This window comes from Trifolium pratense, linkage group LG2 (assembly GCF_020283565.1).
Source record: "Trifolium pratense cultivar HEN17-A07 linkage group LG2, ARS_RC_1.1, whole genome shotgun sequence".
Classification (NCBI taxonomy): domain Eukaryota; kingdom Viridiplantae; phylum Streptophyta; class Magnoliopsida; order Fabales; family Fabaceae; genus Trifolium; species Trifolium pratense.
In genome coordinates, this window is record NC_060060.1 from 36,701,557 (window position 1) to 36,721,969 (window position 20,413).

At 30.8% G+C, this 20,413-nt stretch overlaps 3 protein-coding genes across 3 annotated transcripts; 2 read left to right on the forward strand and 1 right to left on the reverse strand.

Moving 5' to 3' along the window:
• The first annotated feature begins 1,467 nt into the window (after positions 1-1,467).
• Positions 1,468-5,772, forward strand: LOC123908149 (flavonoid 3-O-glucosyltransferase-like). The gene is made up of 3 exons (XM_045958689.1): positions 1,468-1,610; positions 1,702-4,435; positions 4,773-5,772. The coding sequence occupies exons 2-3, from the start codon at positions 3,889-3,891 to the stop codon at positions 5,627-5,629; spliced, it is 1,404 nt and encodes a 467-aa protein (XP_045814645.1). The 5' UTR covers positions 1,468-1,610; positions 1,702-3,888; the 3' UTR covers positions 5,630-5,772.
• Positions 5,773-6,198: 426 nt separating this feature from the next.
• Positions 6,199-9,485, forward strand: LOC123908150 (flavonoid 3-O-glucosyltransferase-like). The gene is made up of 2 exons (XM_045958690.1): positions 6,199-7,979; positions 8,528-9,485. Exons 1-2 carry the CDS (start codon positions 7,469-7,471, stop codon positions 9,379-9,381), a joined length of 1,365 nt encoding a protein of 454 aa, XP_045814646.1. The 5' UTR covers positions 6,199-7,468; the 3' UTR covers positions 9,382-9,485.
• Positions 9,486-12,216: 2,731 nt separating this feature from the next.
• LOC123908152 (transcription factor MYB36) lies at positions 12,217-14,186 on the reverse strand. Its single transcript, XM_045958691.1, has 3 exons — positions 13,865-14,186; positions 13,325-13,454; positions 12,217-13,157 (listed from the first exon to the last, which is right to left on the reverse strand). Exons 1-3 carry the CDS (start codon positions 13,998-14,000, stop codon positions 12,344-12,346), a joined length of 1,080 nt encoding a protein of 359 aa, XP_045814647.1. The 5' UTR covers positions 14,001-14,186; the 3' UTR covers positions 12,217-12,343.
• Positions 14,187-20,413: the final 6,227 nt, after the last annotated feature.

Here is a 20,413-nt window from a genome sequence, read left to right on the forward strand (position 1 = left end):
ATCCATTAACATTCTATTTGTAGTGAAAAATTATTTCTTTCAACCTACAAATGAAGAACAAAAACTAAACATTAGTACAAATGAATATTGTTGGATATCAATACATAGCACCATGGTAGAAATACGCTCAAAGATTGAGTGAAAATGTCGAATATTAAGATTTAGGAATGAGTAGAAAAAGAATGTGGGGTGGTGGTTATAAAGAGTGAGAGTGAACCTATTAGTCACTAAACTTTCTCATTTTATAAGTTATATTTGGAGGAATGTAAAAAGATGCATACAATTATGATGATTTTTTTGGTTACTCATACAATTATGATGATGCTAATTTCATTTTTTTTAGATTTAATTTAATAAATTAAAAGAAATAAGTAAAAAGATTTTAATAGAGATTATAAACATTTTCTTAGAGTGACACATCATCAAAATGCTTGTCTATGAGCAACTCAACCTTCCTTTTACTAATAAAAGATAAAAGATAATATGATTATCGTTAGGTAAAGTGCTAACATGTGTTGCCCTCTAAGGCTCTGACTATCTTTTGCATAAAAAAAAAGCGTTAATATGTATTATAGGTCACGTGTTAAAGAATCAAATGTATTAAAATTGTTCATTCAATTTTTCAAAAATTGAAATTGTTCTGAAGATTTGGGGTGGACCAAGCCCAAATCCACATCCAATCCATTAGCCCGACATCATCTTCATTGGCCAATAAAACCAACCCTTTACAAACCTCACAATGTATGCATTTCTCTAGCCTCGACCTTCACCTCAAGCTTGTAGTGACTTGGGAGTCAGAGTGTTTTTTAGAGGTACCCTCCCCTTTTTTGTCATCGGTCATCTCCAATGCTCGGATTCCTTACTCCAACTCTGAGCATATTACCACTGATCCACCACTATGAGGTTTTTATCCTCTCTTTTATCTCTTCGGATAAAACTTGAATTCTGTAAAGAACAAAAATATTAATTTTTAATATAAAAAATTTCTATTTTTTTTAAATCTTTAATATGTGTCCTTAGCATGACCTATAATTATAACCACAGCCAAAAAATTATAAGCGCCTAAATTATCCCCCTAGGGAACATTGTCTTGTTAAAAAAATACTCAGATTCTTATTATAAGCAAAAAATTGTTTATTAGGTTGATAGAATGTTTGATGTATCTAATTTATAAAATAAAATGAACTAAAATACATTGTATTCTATAAACTTAAAAATAGTAATACTTTTTCATATAATAAAAATCAATGGGAGTATATATTTTTCGCTGTATTCTTTACTGTTTGAATTATTCACTATTGTCTGTCACCTTCTTTTTAAAATCAGAAAAAGATTTTATTGATTTAAGAAAAGATCCAATAATGGGGGGATACAGATAGAAATTGGGAAAGTGTCAAACCACATAGTGTTGGGCTTAGTAGTAGGCAATTGATGAGCAGCCCAATTCAAATTTCCTTCATCTCTCTTTGACACACTTCTCCAAAATGCAGTGCAGGAGCGAATCCGTTTCAAAAATCGCGTTTTCTAGGTTGAGGAGTATGTGGCATCCCAACTCATCTTGTTGCTTGCTTTTCTTCAAAATTGATTTTTCTTTTTTAAATCTTCCACAGGTATGTTAATGTTCTCAGAAACGCATTTTTATTCAATTTTTTTGTTTCCTATCCTAATTACAAAATTTTGTTTGTATTCTTCTGTTACTAGTGTTAAGAAAGTCCAGCTGAGAGATGGTGACTAAGTGTTTATATACTAGGCAATTTTCACCTTACAAGCCGGTTTTGTAAGGATGAGTTATGCCCAATACTTATTTCTAAGAACTAGTAGTAGAAGATTTATATATTATGTTTTCAGTAGTGTTAGGAACACTCTCTTTCCAGCATTCTCTAGCTAATACTCTCTCTAATTAGATGAAACTCTTTCGGAACATCAAACTTGAAAACTTGTTGTTTGTTAATAGATGATTTGATTTGCATCGAAGAGTTATAGCTATTAATATGTTTCGTAAGAGAAAATTGAGTTACATTACAAGCTCTGAGAGGGAAAGAGTACATGAAAAAAATGATGCATCGAATTAAATTTATTGTAAGATTTGTTAAAGGAAGTTAGTTACAAGGAATTAGTGGAACTGGTAGAAATATATTAAGAATGTGAATAATTTTAAAATCATTAGACTTGCTGTATGATTTGTTAAAGAAAGTTACTAAACAAAACAAGTAGTCAGCCACCGATCGTTAGTTGGTTTAGTGGTGATTGACGCTGGACTTGGTAGGGAGGATTACGGTTCGATCCTCCGCAAATACGATCGGGAGGGAGTTGGAACCACTTGATGTAAGAACTGACCCCCGGGCCAGATACTGGTCGTGAAGGAAAAAAAAAAAAAGTAGTCAGCACATTCTGTTACTGTTAGAACCTGAATTAGTTAATTAGAAAGCTTCTAAATTAAGTTAGTCAGATGAATTGGCTTGTGTATGAGTCATTACATCACTTTGTATAACTGCATCATTCAAAGTTCAAAATTATGAACCAATGGCCAATTCTCTCTACAATTCCTTTCTTCTGATTTCATGATAAGATTATAAGGATAAATAAGAGAGTCTATCCATAAAAAAGAGTTGTATAAGGATAGTATTGCCTTGTTTATATTCTATTTACTACATATATAACTTCTAATTTGTTTTTAATATTTTTATTGTTTTCTCCTTTATGTATAATAATAATAATAAAAAAATTGTGGTATAAGGATTTTTTTTTATAAGCAAATTGTTAGTATATTACAATGTTATGTTAGTTTTTCTCGTTGCCAGGACTTGAACCCTGGACCACCAACTCCTTAACCCTTAGCTCAACTTGAGCTGCCCATCCCACCCAAGTGTGGTATAAGGATAGTTATGCGTTGTTTATTCCTTTTTCTTTTTTTGATTTTGATAATTCATTGTTTATACTCTATTTACTACATATATAATTTACTACATATATAACGTGTTTGTATTCTCTTTTTTTTTTTTTTGTTTATAACCCTCTGGTTCCTAGGGGAAATGGGCCCTAGTAATCCAGAGTTCGGCCGCGAGATAAGTAAAGTCTGACCAAGAAATTGTTACACCCAGGAATCGAACCCGGGTTCTCCTGAAATCCGTCCTTTTTGGTGAAGCTCATTAACCACTTGAGCCCAATGACTTGGTTAACGTGTTTGTATTCTATCCATAAAAAAAAGTTGTATTAGGATAGTATTGCCTTGTTTATGTTCTATTTACTATATATAATTTTAAATTTTTTCTATTGTTTTCTCCTTTATATTAATAAAATAGAGTTGTATAAGGATAGTTTTGCATTGTTTATAGAAAAAATTAAAATTAAAAACTTGAGAACGAGATAAATTTAAGGACATGTTTACTATAAATTTTTGTGTGGTTAATATAGCTAGCTATTTTTAGACTATTTTCGTCAAATGCACAATTATGCATATTCAGCAAAAAAAAACAGTTTTGTTCTTTCCAAAAATACTAACATGGAAAACAAACACACAAATCTTTGCTGTCTCTGCAGAAAAAGAAAAAAAAAACAGAACACATTTAGAGATTAGTTACATTTTTCTGTTATTTTGTACATTCCAATAGGTTTAGAAGTTAGCGAGGAAGAAAAAGATTAGTTACATTTTTCTGTTATTCATGCTCTTTGCACCTGTATATTAAAATTATAGTTTGTTACCATTTTTTCTCTGTTTTCTTTCTTTCTTATAACCTCCTTATTTGTAATTTCACCACATATAAATACGACCCAAGAAATTAAGTGTGGCCATAGCATTATTAAGTAGTGTTGTGCCACAAAAACAACATAAAGATCAATCATATTTAAATAGTTTGATCTGAATTGCATTTGACATAATTAAGAATAATGTTTACACTTACACGTTTGAGAAACTGGTACTCGGGCGTGAAAGTCGCACCTGTTATTAATGGTGAGAAACAACATGTAGCTGTTTTGGCATTCCCATTTGGAACACATGCTGCTCCACTTCTTAGCCTTGTGAGAAGAATTGCTGCAGAAGCTCCTAATGTACAATTTGCATTCTTCAGCACAAGCCAAGCAAATGCTAAATTATTTCCTGGTTCAAGTAATCATGATGAGTTTCTTCCTAACATAAAACATTACAATATTCAAGATGGATTACCAGAAAATCATGTGCCTTCAGGAAACCCACTTGAACCAATTATTCTATTCATTAATGCAATGCAAATAAACTACAAGAATGTTATGGATGCAGTTGCGGCAGCAACAGGGAAAAACTTTACTTGTTTGGTTACCGATGCTTTTTTTTGGTTTGGTGCGGATCTAGCTGAAGAAATGAATGCCAAATGGGTTCCTCTTTGGACTGCAGGGCCTCACTCTCTCCTCACACATGTTTATACAGATCTTATTAGAGACAATTACGTCAAGGAAGGTACACAAATTATTTGATAAAAAACTCTTCTTTAGTTTTCTTAAAGTTTAGTGACAAAATTAGAAATAGATTCCATAGTCCTCGTAACATAGTTAGTTCAGTCGGTAAAGACATTGCATTATACAGGATCCACGGTTCGACCCTATATATTCACCTTAAGGGTTAAAATTCTTACCATTAGACTGACTACTTGATCAAAACAATAGATTCGATATGTTTTAATGAAATTAATTTCTATGCGTATACGTTGTAAAATGTTTCCACAAATATTTACTATTTTAATTCCTAATTTTATTTCTATTTATTAGAGTTTGATTTGATTTTTCTTGTCATGTAGACCATGTAGAGAAAAACTTTGATTTCCTTCCTGGATTTCCTGAGCTAAGGGCTTGTGATTTGCCTGAAATGATAATAGATGATGATATAAAGGGACCATTTGGAACAATGTTACATAAAATGGGACTACAGTTACCAAGAGCAACTGCGGTTGCCATAAACTCGTTTGATACAGTACACAAACCTATTGGGAATGAGTTGAAAAGCAGGTTCAAATTGCTACTAAATGTTGGTCCATTCATCTTGACAACACCGCAAAGTATGGTTCCTGATGAACATGGATGCATAGCATGGTTGAACCAACAAGAAAATTTGTCAGTAGTGTATATTAGCTTTGGAAGTATAGTAGTACCCCCACCTCATGAACTCACTGCATTGGCAGAAGCTTTAGAAGAATGCGGATTTCCATTTATTTGGGCCTTTAGAGGTAATCCAGAGTCATTGCCAAATGGGTTTGTGGAAAGAACAAAAACACAAGGAAAAATTGTTGCATGGGCTCCTCAATTTGAAATCCTTAAACACCCATCAATTGGTGTGTGTTTGACACATTCTGGTTGGAATTCAGTGTTGGATTGCATTGTTGGTGGTGTGCCAATGATTAGTAGACCATTTTTTGGAGATCAGAGATTGAATGCAAGAATGTTAGAAGGTGTTTGGGAGATTGGTTTGGGTCTTGACAATGGTGTATTGACTAAAGAATCAACTATGAATGTTTTGAAATCAACAATGTCAACTGAGAAAGGGAAAATAATGCGCGACAAGATTTTGAAACTCAAGGAATCTGCATTGGAAGCTGTTGAAACAAATGGTACCTCTGCAATTAATTTCAATACTTTGATACAAATTGTCACTAGTTAAGTCTAATTTTTAAGATATCTAGTTACTTACTGTATTTTTTTTTTTTTTTTCTTTCTTTTAATCATGTAGTTACTTAGCTTGTATATTCATTTATACATGTTTTAAAATAGCTTGATGAATATGTACCAAAATTGTCAACAAAAATAAATAGCTTAATGAATGTGCACTATTGGGTTCGAAGCAGAATTCAAGAGGGGTCATGATTGATTGATTGTGTTGTTGATATTATATATTCTCTGATTTTATTTTTTTTATAGAAATGTTTTAATTCGATTGTAATTATCTATATGTAGAAAAATATGTTGAAATTCATTTTTTATTTATTTATTAAAATAGATGCAACAGTTATGAAAATTCTTATATCATTTAATTACAAAAGTTTTGATATTTCTAAAGAGTACATATTACCTTAAATATATTAAGTTTGAAATTAAAATTTATGATTAGGTTTATTGGATCATTAACAATCAGTTAGCATTCTAGGTTGGCTGGTTGTTTAGAATGCAGAATGTGTGTTTTGTTGACGGGAAGATACTAGATTATTAGTGTTAGTTGTTGAAAGACATAATGTGTGTTTTTCATTTCTCTCTCTGTCACTCTCTCGTGGTAAGCTCTCAACAAGCAGACGGCCCTAATTTTTTTTTTCCTTTCCAGTTCTCTTCTTCCTCTGCCTATTAGGGGTGGCTTTAGGTCATTTTTTTTCTTCCTAAAATCACCTTTCTGCATTTTTTTCTTTGTTTTTTAATCTAAATAAGTGATTTTCACATATATATATATATATATATATATATATATATATATATATATATATATATATTGAGTCTTTTAGTTGTTTCTTTTGTATTTGTGATTTCGCCGAGTGCAGTGTTTGTGTTAGTCGTCGTCTTGGTACGACGTTGTTTGATTTTCCATCTTGTTGCGGTGTTCGTTTAATTCATATCGAAAGATCATCTTCAATTAATTGCAGATTCAATTAATGATTTGGGCATCAACGTTGGAATTCCGGAAGCATAGACATTCCGGTGACTTTAATTTTATCATATTATTTATAGGCATTTTGCTGTTGTATGCTACTAACTTGGATGTTGTGAGTTTATTCGCAAATTCATCCATTTTATTTTTAGCGATGTTGAATTTGTATTTGTATAAGATGTATTCTATTGATTATTTGAATGAATGAATATAATAGACCAGTAATACTTTTCAATGAGTGATGTAAATTTCACTTGAGAAGTTTTTTAAGGGAGAGGATCCATCCACTCCGATGTTCACATAAATTCACATTAATGAGTTTTATCATCATTCACATTAATGAGTTTTATCTTTGGTATCTTTGGTTGGTACGGTGTGCAATCGATCACAGATATCTTTGGTTGGTGAAAGTTGTGGACACGATTTCTTTTAAGGTTAGTAGTAAAAGATATCTTTAGTTCGTAAGTATCTTTCTGGTATAAAGTTGTGAGTTGTCGTATTAATTTTCTAATTTTACATTCATTTATTTCACTATTTATTTTCTCTTTTCAAATAAATTTAAATTTAGGATAACACACTCTTCTTCTCTCCATTAAATTTTACCGAAAATGTAAAGTGGAGTTATTGAAAAAATAAAGGTAGGACTATAATTGATAAATTGTACCCTAAACTGTTAAAACTTAAAGAAACGAAGGACTAAGTGTTTGTTTGAGTCACGTTTAGTTGCTCATAATTTCTGTAATATAGTGACTGATAGTGATTGACATTGTCTTCTTCTTCTTTCTTCTTCTTTATATTGTGCTTTCTTCTTTAATTTTTTCCATAAATTAATTCACTTATTCTCTGCTCTACTTTTCTACTAAATAAATGTCAAGCTTGAAAGGTGAAATCAATGTTGACAAATTATTACATGTAGCTGTTTTAGCATTTCCATTTGGCACACATGCTGCTCCACTTCTTAGCCTTGTGAAAAGAATTGCAAGAGAAGCACCAAAAGTTACATTTTCATTCTTCAGCACAACCAAATCAAATGCAACATTATTTTCTAGCTCAAATGAGTTTCTTCCAAACTTAAAACATTATAATGTTCATGATGGGTTACCACAAAATTATGTGCCTTCAGGACACCCACTTGAACCAATTTTTCTCTTCATTAAGGCAATGCCAGAGAACTATAAGTGTGTTATGGATGAGGTTGAGGCTGAGACAGGGAAGAAAATTACATGTTTGGTTACTGATGCATTTTATTGGTTTAGTGCGGATCTAGCTGATGAGATGCATGCAAAATGGGTTCCTCTGTGGACTGCAGGGCCTCACTCTCTCCTTGCTCATGTTTACACAGATCTTATCAGAGAAAAGATAGGCTCCAAGAAGGAAGGTATGTAAATTGATTGATCAACAATTTTTTTTAGCTTAATTATCATGTTATAGATACGAAGTTTTCGCTGTCATTTAATAGTGTGATTAATCTCTGTTGGAGAACATATAATAATATAACACATAAGGTGGATTCCCATTGGACCGCCTAATCTAGTTCGGGGGTGTTCTGACATCAAATGGTTTCAGCCTCCTCCCGATCACAGTTACGGGGGATCGAACCGTGGTCCTCCCTATCAAGTCTAGCGTCAATCACCACTGAACCAACTAAACATGCATGATTAGAGAGAATTAATTATTTTTTTTGGTTACAATGGAGTCAGGAAGGATCGAACCTAGGACCTCCTGCATACTACCCAAACCCCTCACCACTAGACCAAACCTAGTGGTTTTAGAGAGAATTAATTTTGACTAGACTTGGCAGCTAAGTGGGCTTGTCATCCTAATTAATACATGAAATTGAATGCTCTTTTTTGCTTTGTACTGCTAAAAAATAGGTAATTAATCTTAAATTTGTAACAAACTGATTTGATTTTTCTTGTCTTGTAGACCATGATGTCAATGTTGATTTCCTTCCTGGTTTTCCTAAGCTAAAGACTTCTGATTTTCCTCAAGAGATAGTAAATGATATAGATGGACCATTTGCAACAATGTTACATAAAATGGGACTAGAATTACCAAGAGCAACTGTAGTTGCCATAAATTCATTTTCAACAGTACACCCTCTTATTGAGAATGAGTTGAATTCCAACTTCAAAATGCTACTAAATGTTGGTCCATTCATCTTGACAACACCACAACCTATTATTGCTGATGAACATGGTTGCATAGCATGGTTGAACCAACATAAGAATTCTTCAGTTGTGTATATTAGCTTTGGAAGTGTAGTAATACCACCACCTCATGAACTCACTGCTTTGGCAGAGTCTTTAGAAGAATGTGAATTTCCATTTATTTTGGCCTTTAGGGGTAATCCAGAGGAAAATTTGCCAAAGGGGTTTGTGGAAAGAACAAGAACAAAAGGAAAAATTGTTGCATGGGCTCCTCAATTGGAAATCCTTAAACACTCATCAGTTGGTGTGTGTTTGACACATTCTGGTTGGAATTCAGTGTTGGATTGCATTGTTGGTGGTGTACCAATGATTACTAGACCATTTTTTGGAGATCAGAAGTTGAATGCAAGAATGATTGAAAGTGTTTGGGAGATTGGTGTGGGTGTTGACAATGGAGTTTTGACTAAAGAATCTACTTTGAAAGCTTTGGAATTAACTATGTCAAGTGAGAAAGGAAAGATTATGCGGCACAAGATTTTGAAACTTAAGGAGTTTGCTTTGGAAGCTGTTCAACAAAATGGTACCTCTGCCAAGAATTTCAATACTTTGACACAAATTGTCACTTGTTGAAGATTTTTAAGATCACTTTGGATTGTTGTTTATAGGTTGCTAATAAATTGGGTCATTAGAAATATGAGCCTGTGTTTGTTTCATGGCTTATTCTTGAGATTCAAGAAATCGAGGTTGGAAATCTTACATTTTTATGTTTGTTTGAAGTATTAATAAATCGTAATTTTAGAAGAAAATTGAGAGAAAGATAAGTGCTTTGTTTTTCTTATAATTGTGAACACTGATTACAAGAGTTGGAAAAGAGATAGATATATAGAGAGCAATGTGCAACAGCTCTGCATAATTATAGCTTGATGAATCCTAAAAAATAGAGAAGTTTCCTTTATTTGAGGAGATAGGAATACTGGTTAGTTGACTAATTTGAATTGCTGCAATTATAGCCTTTAATCTCCAACAGCTCTCCATTGATTGTGCCATCAATATGAGATTTCACTTTGCTGCAGTCTTGCCTTTTTCCTTCTCTGTACAGCAAGTATCATAACTGCTGTCTAAGGACAGCTGCATACTGCTAATAATTTTTAATTTTAAGAAATGCCATTTACTCATAAATATCTCACATTTTATTCTCATGTCAAATGGTGGAAATTTTGCATTCCCATGGGAACTAAATCTAACTAACCTTTCCTTGCAAAGATAAGTTACTTAGTTGGTAGGAGGATCATTGTAATGCAAAGTCCGGCATTCGAATCTTGGATTCCTCATTTATTCATCTTAAGATGTGAAATTTTGGTTACTAAGCTATTTGACAAATGCCTACTTTCGTTAAAAAAAAAACTATTTGACAAAAAAATCTAACTAACTTTCTATTTTCCTTTTTACTTACCATTCTAAAGTTATCAATCTTTCTGCTGTTAAAATTGCTGCAATGGCTGACTTCGTATCAATGGGAGGTTCTACAACTTTAGATAACATTTGGCTTCACATGAACAGGAGAATTATGAGAAGCATCCATATCTAAAAACAACGTAATGAACTTAAAAACACATAATGTTCCGAGTAAAAACATACTTTAAATTCTAGAATCCAAACATATTTTCATATTCTATAACCCAAATATGTAAAATCCTAAATCTTCAAAGAGGATTTCTAACCGTGTCTATTATGCATTTGCATTCTAAAATTAGATTTAAGATATTTTTGAAAATTAAGAGGATGCAAGAGGTGCAGGGGTGGAGGAAACAATCTCCATCATGGATTCAGCCTGTGCATGATTGTGAATTTTTTTTCCCTACCCCTACATTTAACCCTTTACCCCTACGTATTTTAAAATATTCCGATTTTACCCTTATTTTACTATACTATTTTTTTTAATCATTTTTTGACTTTTCCGGTGAATGTTGTACACCCCTTCAAACACACTGTTCCGATAAGATTCTCTACTTTTTCGGTTTGTTAAATTTACCGGAACACTTTTCAAAGGTATTTCGGTTTGTATCATTTTAAAAATTAATTAAATTTTTTTACCGGAACACTTGAAAAAAGTGTTCAGATACATAGAAATTTTCAAAATTTTTTATTTGTTTACCGGAAGACTTTTTGTTTGGTGTTCCGGTTTGTTAAAAGTGATAATTGAAAGTAAGTTTTATTGAACTCCTCAGAGCTCATATCAGCAAACTTGTTGAGACTCAAACGATGTTGCAATGGTGACAACAGATATTAAAAAAGTTAATTTAAGGAATGTTAACATGTTTTTGTTTTACACAAACATAACCCTCTAACTTTAGCATTTTTTGCAAAATGATTTTTTTTTTATAAACAAAATAGCATTATATGAGAGTACCATTTTTTGCAAAATGATGATTTTGACCATATGCCGTGGCACATATGTTTAAATGATTTTAACTTTAGCTCTTTTTGTAAAATACTTTGTTTGTCTCAAAATAATTGTCACATTTTATCATTGTACTTGTCGATGCACAATTTTGATCGTGAATATCTTTTGTTGTGTATTATTAAAAATTATGAAAAAATGATATTTTGATAGTACCCATCAAGACAAATCTAACAAGAGTTCATATGTTAATATTTATCTTTATACATTAGTAAGAAAATATGGTCAAAGTAACTTATATGAATAGTGCACACGGTCAAATTATGACAATTATTTTGAGACGAAGGGAGTAGCAATTTTGACACTAACTTAAATGACTCATATGTCACATATGCTTGTCATGTCACATATATATTGGCATGTGAGTCATTTAATTTAGTGCTTACGTGTGCATTGACTAGATCAAAATCAACATTTTGCATAAAGAGTTAAAGTTGGATTGTCAAAAATACTATTTTGATTCGTCAAAAAAAATACTATTTTGAAAGGTAGGGGTCAAAATCGCAACTATGTGAAAATTAAGTAAAAAATACAATTTAGCCTAATAATAAAAAGACAAAATATGCTGTCAAAAAAAAAAGACAAAATATAAATAAAAAAAAATGTAAATATTCATCAACATATAGATTTTTTTAGATTTCCATATTTTTATTCAAATTAATTAAAAATATCTTTTTTAGATGTCCTAAGTAAACATTATTTCAACAAAAAAAAAATCTTTTTTAGATGTCCATATTTGATATATATAGTACTCAAATTATTAGAAAATTTATTCAAAGCTATATGGATCAATAAAAATATCAACCTGTCTTTTGTATATTCCGACCGGTGTATTAATCCTTTAGTATGTCTTCAAAGTATTAAAGGATAGATTATCTTTTGAATTGTAAGGCTTTGAGTACCCCTCGTACTCCTTATAATTCAAATTCTTTGATTATAAAAAAAAAAAAATATCAACCAAAACAAAGTAGTAGTTTCTAAATTACACAACTCAAGCATCAATGTACATTATTAGATAATATATATTCAAGACATTGTTTACAACTCATCATTCTTATGACCAAATAAAACAAGGCAACAAATTAGAATAGCCAGAAAGTTAAATATCCATATATATATATATATATCTTACTACATAGTGTAACCTAGTTCATAATCTTGGAACATTCCTTGATCCTGCATAAGATTAGTTGATGAATCCCATGAGTTTGAGGATCCAGATTTAGTAGTTTCACCTGAATCATTTGACCACCATATCATACTTTGAACATCCTTTGAACCATCATTATTATTAATATCTCTAAAACAATCAAATTCATCTTCCATTGTTGTAGTATTAATATTTCTATTGTTGAGAATCTCATCAAGTTCATTTTCCAGTTGTTGAATTCCTTCATTGGTACTACTCTTCATCTCAACACCTTCTCCTCTTGGTGCAACACTTGAAGAAGAATGCATTGAATTATAATTATTATTACCATTATTTCCAGTAGCATTGAAGTTAATATTATTATTCTCCAAAGGAATATTAATATTCTCCAAAACATCAACATGTGGTGAAGTGAAAACATTTTGCATCATAGGGTTAATAATATTATTAGAATTTTGAAGACTAATTTGGATCATTTTTTCTTGAGAAGGATGCAACTTTGGCCAAACTAATGAAGCAGGGTTATTATTGTAAAAAGAGAAAGGGTTTTGAAGAGATTGAAGTTGCATATGAAGTTGAAGTCTTTCAAGAGCTGAACTACTTAAAGAATTTGAATAAGAAGAATTCTCATCTATTCCATTTGTATCCTTTTGATTCATCAAATTGTTGTTGTTGTTGTTGTTGTTATTCGATTGTTTTCGCTTCCCGAGTAATTTCTTCTTCAATCTTGTGTTCCAATAATTTTTGATGTCATTATCAGTTCTTCCAGGTAACTGAGCAGCAATAATGGACCACCTATTATATATAGATACAATTTAATTTAATTAGTGAAGAAAAGGGTTTATTAAGTTTTCTAGCTATAGGAAAAAAATGATTCTAACATGGAGAGATTCTTATGACAAAGAAAAAAGACAAATAGTAATATGTTGTAGAGAAGAAGGAATTTGAGGATAGACAAAGACCTGCTTCCAATGCTAATGTAAAGGCTGCAAATGATGTTGTCTTCTTCTTCAGTAAATCCACCATGTTTTATATTAGGTCTCAAGTAATTTAACCACCTAAGTCTACAACTCTTTCCACATCTCTTGAGCCCTGCAAATTTTTTGTAATTATTATCCATTAATCAAATAATTATGGTTAATTAATTAGTTTAGTTTGCACTAATCGATGATTGTTATTACTATAATCAAATTATTTTCACTTATCCAAATTCAAACTAATCAGCGACAAAATTAAAGTCAGATTTCACATTTTTTCGTTTCTAAATTGACATTTTTTACAATCTCAAAAGAAGTACCAATGAAATGGCAAGTTGCGAATCAACATCGATTTCAGAAAGTGTGCCTGATGGCTGACCCTTGGAAATTGACTCGGCTTTCTAGTTCGAAAGGTATAGTATATAATTCTCAGTATGATTAATACATACATATATGCATATATATATGTAATATAATATAATAAGAATTTTTGTAACACAAAATAATTAAGAAGAGAGTACTTACCAATTTTTTGAGGAAGAGCAATCCAATTTCCACCAGTTCCATTTGTTTCAATATATGATTTGAGTGTAGCATCTTCTTCAGGAGACCAAGGTCCTTTCTTCACATTAGCCTTGTCACAACATGGAGCTCTACCCATCTTTTTTGTGTTATGATATCTCTCTTTTTTTCTCTCTCAAATTAGGTTTAATTCTTCTCTCTTTGAGATGATGATGATGATGATGGCTTGTTGGGAAAGTACTTGGAAGGAAGAGAATGATTTATAGGTAAGAAAGAGTGGCTGATGTGATGCTTAAAAGGACAAAAAGTCTTACACACCTCACCCTTTCCTTTCCTTCATTAGATATATTAATTCAACTTATATTTTTCTTCTAGGGTTTATTTCATCTATCTCTTTCTATGTCTTCCTTTTTGGATTAGTTTGTGTTTAATTATTATTATGCATGCAAGGAGACAAACGTAACATAAATTTTTTTCCTTCTTTTTTCATTTAAATAATACAATGCTTTTTCACAAGTTCCATTAGTTTAATGTACTTGATGAATATATATGATGCTACAATAGTATTTGATCAGAAGAACCCTCCATCCTCTTAGTTTGTCGGTATTATCCCTGAAAATGTTCCATCTATCAAGCTTTAACATTTTGTTTTTTTATTGAGTCAAAAAAAAAAAAAAACATTTTGTTTTTTTATAGGGAAAATTAGTGGTTATAGAAAGAAGAATTTACTAATTAAGCTATTGACACGCCTATTGGTAATTTAGTAATTAATTTTTATATTTTACTAATTAATTTTTATATTGCATGTGCCTAATGAGGTTGAAAATGTAAGGTGAAAATTGTCCGAGGGAAAATCATTAGGTTTAGTCTAATAGTGAGGAATATTTAAGTAGTATGCTAGCTAGAGCCTAGAGGTCATGAGTTTGATTGTCAGGTCTATAATAAAAAAAATTGTACGATGGAGAGATAATATTACGGAGAAAAAGATGAGCATTGTGAGTATTTTATCCTAAAAGATTGATGTACATTGGAAATTATTTTTCTATACCATAAACTAGTTTCTATTATATAATATATATGTTTCATGGAGAGGTTGCAAACTGTAATTATATGAAGTTCTGAATGTTAAAATAAAATCTTATTTGGGTAGTTTATTTGGAGGGCAACTGGCATTGGCAAGTAGTGGATCAGGTAATGTATTTTATGATTGGTATTGTGTGTAATTCATTTGATTTTTATTTTTTTGTGATATAAATTATTTTTTGTGGTGAATTCATTTGACTGTTTAAGGTCAGTGTAACGGTTTTTGCACAATAATAAAATAATTTTGCTTATAGAAAAATTAAGTAATTTCAATATTTCATGACAATTTTAAAAAAGAATTGTACTACTGTATATAGCAAAACCGTTATTTGATTATAGCTTGTATGAAGAGAATAAAGATCTCTCGGTTCAAATGGTAGCTACCAGAGATATTATTGGAATGGTCGGAGTTCGAACTTCAAATTTCACATTTTTACATATTTAAATGTGTGAGTCTAGCCACCAGACTACTTGAAAAAGAAAAAAAAAAGTGTTATATGTTACGAAAGGACCATCTACGATAGCATCACGAATAAAATCTATTCAATCAAAATGTAGTGTACGTTAAGTAAAATAAGAATGATGGAAAACATGTGAGTCAATGCAGATAATAAACTCACTTTTTTCTATAATGGAAAAAATATATGAATTATAGATCTTAGATATCAATGTTTCAAGGTTCAAAGACATTTGAAACTCGTGTCTCTCTAAAAATAGAGTTGCATAATTAGTATTAATGGATGAAGCTTAGTTACCACATATGCATTTGCATTTAGTCAAAGTAAAAAAAGATTGTATTATACTGCCATGGCCATGTGATCTACATTGCTTGCTTTTTGCTCTTTCCCTTTATTTCTTCCCACTAATTAATCGTACAAATTTTCCTTTATAAGTTAGTGAATTGATTCATATGTACTATTCATTTCCATATATATTCTTTGAAGTTGAAATAATTGAAACAAATTAGCTCATCGTGATCTTGTACGGACATACATTTTTCTCTCTACAATTAATTAATGGAAATGGAAGATCACATATACTAACTATACTTACTTGGGAAGAAAGGTTAATTTATTTTTTAATCTTACAACATGTTAATGATCAATTAAAATGATTATTGGAAACTTCTACTACGTGTATGTGTTGACTAATAACAAGCAGGTGAAAAAAAGTAGAAAAACAAGCTAGGTAGCAAGCAGAGTCAATGCCTTGAAATTGTGTCCGTCCTTGTTTGTTTTCACCACAAAATCATAACCAACTGATTCTTATTTGACAAAAAACCACACACCAAATAGCATCTTATCCGTCATCACAACATTGTACGAAATTATACTTATATTCTTAGCTTGTCAAGAGTCAAGAGTGTACCTTCTCTACCCACCTATACAAACCAAACTTATTGTTTGAGGACCGATTAAAATTATTCCAATGATAAGGATTTTGGTCCCTTAAGCATGTGGTCGGTGGTTCAATTCATTGCTCGTGTGTACAGAGAAATTTTTTATTATTAATGGTGGTAGAAACTTTGTATTGTTATTATAGTATTCCAAAAAATGTTATTATTTGAGTTATGTCTAATTTTTTTTTTTGTAGTAAAAGAGGGCTAACGTCCAAAAAGAAAAGAACTATAGAGTTACATGAAAATTTCTAGGCATGCAAGCCCCAGAAAAGTCATCAAAAAGAAGACTCGAAACCTCATTGGGAGGAGTCTCCATAACATGAATATTAAAATAATTCAGAGAAAAGTTGAAATTAGCCGGCCAATCAGCACTTCTATTTCCCTCTCGCCAAGTATGATTAAATTGCACCTGTCAATCCAGCTTTAAAAGCTCTTGTATACAACGCACCAAGGTAGGCGGATAACCATTGAATTTAACTTTCCCCGTAACCAGACTTTTTGATTCACTTTCCACTTGAAGATGGTAGAAAAACCTTGTCTCCAACCAAGTTGCATTCCCAAGTACATTCACCACATTTCAGCGAAGAGAGCGTCACAAGTTCCTATTTTGCGCGAGTATCCTTTAATCCATCTGTCATCTGAATTTCGAAAGAGTCCACCACAACCAGCTAAACCTAAAGAATCCTTGTAGGCTCCATCTGAATTTCCAAAGAGTTATGTCTAATCTACTAGTATATTATATATGTACTTCTAAAAAATGGTTTAAAAGGAGACATTTTTTATTGTTTTTAGTAAAACAATGAATTTTATAATAATAAAATTTGAAGAATAAAATTAATACTATTAAATGATTAAAAAAAATTATTTATTGAATAACAAATGTATATAGTTTAGAAGGATTGAACACGCTACATCTGAGGAGGATGCCTCCCGTCCCACCGGGAACGCCCTGCTTCACTATACTGAAACGGGTTGAACGCCTTGCATTGCATCAGAGGCCGAGGCCAAAACATGCACGCATTTTGGACCTCCGCAAAAACCAATTTTTAGACTTGGAATAAAATTTTAGGAAACACAAAAATAATAACAAAACAATTAGATATTATTATATTTCAAAAGATAATATAACTCGATCAGCTAAGTAGATAGGAAACAATTAATACAAGATCATCACAATTCAAAAGAACGCAAATCCCTCGACTTGAAACAAACACACCAAGCAAGTTTCAACAAAAATATAAGAGGAAATTACAAGGTCTAAACAAACTTTAAAAATCTACGCACCATATGATAAAATAAGCTGTGAACATTTTACTAGGTGTTTAATAATTGAAGTCTTTTTTTTTGTTAACTATCTGATTTCTAAGAGAAATAAATTCTCCTAAATAATTTGTTTTTTAATAAAACTCGTTAACCACTTAAGCTTAATGATCATTAGTTGTCTAATAATTGAACTCTAAAAATGAACATTTTAGTTTTTACTACAGGAAGTTCAAATCGTGGTTTGACCTTAAATAAGTTGAGCGTTCGGGGTTTAAACCCCGACTCATGTGCACATATAGTGTGATGTCTCTAAGTTAAACTCACTGGAACACATTAACGTAATTTCTAAGTAACTCACTTGTGGAAATAGCATTTGATTCTCATTTGTCCGAAATTGTTATAGGATAAAACATACTATTCTATACCTAGTTCTCTAAACATATATCATAATTAATCCTAAGAAAAATATCTTTTAGAGGCCTTGATTGTGCAATAATGTAGCTTAGAGATTATAAAAGTATTAAACATAAAAGTCAAACATTTCTTACAATATTGATCATTCATTTCTTTTCTCTCTAAGAGGAATTAGTTGGGTTATTATCAACAACCAAAAAAACCCCCAATTAATTTATAATTTTTATTCTCTTCTTTGTTCCTATTTGTCAAGTTGGGATGTGTAAGACGTGTTAAAGACAATATATAGGAAACTGTATCAAAACTAAAAAAGGAGTAAAAACCAAACAGATAGGTCTTTGATATTCAATATTTTTCAAAAGAGACACCACTCATTGACCTTGGTTTTTTAATTAAATATTCCACCTTGTTATTTTTTTAATCAAGAAGCAGGAAAATAAAGGCTTGGAACCAAAACCTTATAGAAATATAACAAGAAGAAACCATCAAAATTTCAAAAAGCATTTGGCTCTCAAAGTTTATAAACATTAATATCTTTTTCAGCAAATAGTCTCTGATCTTTGGGAAGAAGATATCATACTTCTTCTTGTCTTTCTCCTTAACTAAGAATCTTTGCATTGACGCTCTATTAATTTTTCATATTAAAAAATAAAGTGAGTATACAAGGAAAAAGAACAGTATATTTCATCATCAAGAAGACCAATAAAAGTTAGTGAACATAGTTGTGATGAGAGGATAAACATGAAGAGCATAAACCAAAAATCATATTAATTACCTTCTTTAATTTCTTCACTCATTTATTTATTGAAGTATAAAATAATTATAATGTATTTAATTTGATTATCTTAAATTATGAATGATTTAATTAAAAAAATGGAGAAGAGCGTGAAATTATTATTATTATTATTATTATTAAACTAGCGGGCCAGGCAGGCGCGTTCTGCGCCTACCTGTGTCTAACTTATGTCCAAAAAAAATGCATGCCTTATGTTAGGGTCAATTTATTAATAAAAGATTTTTGCTGCTAGAAAAAAAGATGTGTTTTATGTTATGGTGAGTTTGTTAATAAAAGATTTTTGTTGCTACTAAAAAAATCAAGGATATTGTTGATATTATGAAAAGTCCACATCAAAACTCATGTATCCTCTTTATATATAATATAAATATAGATAAAATTACACGATAGTTATTTTACAACTTTTTCAAAAGAACTTGAACTTTATTCATAAAAATTACAAGATCAAACTCTTATCATTAAGTTAATATTTTTTGTACTGATACAATCGAAATTTACGACGACTTTAATTTTTATACAAAATGAATGTGATAAAAAAAATTACATTTTCAACCAATCAAAAATCGTTTTTATGTTTGACTTTTTATGTTAAAGAGTTTTGTCATCAAGCTCATATATGATGTAAAAAAATATCTTCATAATAGTTTTCTTAATATTATAGCTTCTACTTCTCATTAATTTATTTTAAAAATTAATAAGACATATATCTCTGCCTCATTTTAGTCTTTTGAAGAAATATAAAAAATAAACAGAGAAATTAACTTAATTAAGGAGAATGGTATTTAATTCTTACCACACAACACAACCATAATTTTGGTGATTAATTAGAAGAAATGCCAGCTAAGATATATCCTCAACAGATTTTAGCCCTTCTAATGATAGTAAAAAAAATTAAATTATACTACCAAATTACTTGATTCTGCTTTTGGTAGACATATATACATGAACATGATTAATTAGATTAGATTTTATATATATGGTGATTGATCCGAGCATGGATAACATTCCTATCACAACACCTGTAATTCACTTTGTATAATTTATTGTTTTAATTAGAATAATTAAGATAAGGATGGTGAAATAAAGTCGTTTTAATAAAAAATAGAAAAGGATTTAGGATCGAAGAAGATCACACTCTTGTATGTGTCGTCACTAGGGTTGACAAAGATGCTACCATGGGAGACTTAAACTCCATTAACTTAATTTCATATTAATTCTTATTTAACATGACACTAATCACCACTTATTGCAGGAAGTTCAACGAATACGTATGAGTGCTAATTAATAAAGGATTGATATATAAAATAAATAAAAATCTAAATTGTTATTATCTGATCTGTTTCATGCACTTTTTGTAGAATATTATCAACATAGGTATAATTGTATAAACTCCCAACAAATGTCAAATGCCTAACTTAGTGACTTGTTTTAGTAATATTGTAACCTTTATATTTGTTGATGTATCATATTTACATTTTTTTTTCAAGGAAACAAGTAGTTAGAATTTCACCTTTAAAGTTAATAAATAAAGTGTCGGAGTTCGAACCATGACTCTTGCATGTATAATGTGATATCTTTATCAATTGAGTTAAACACG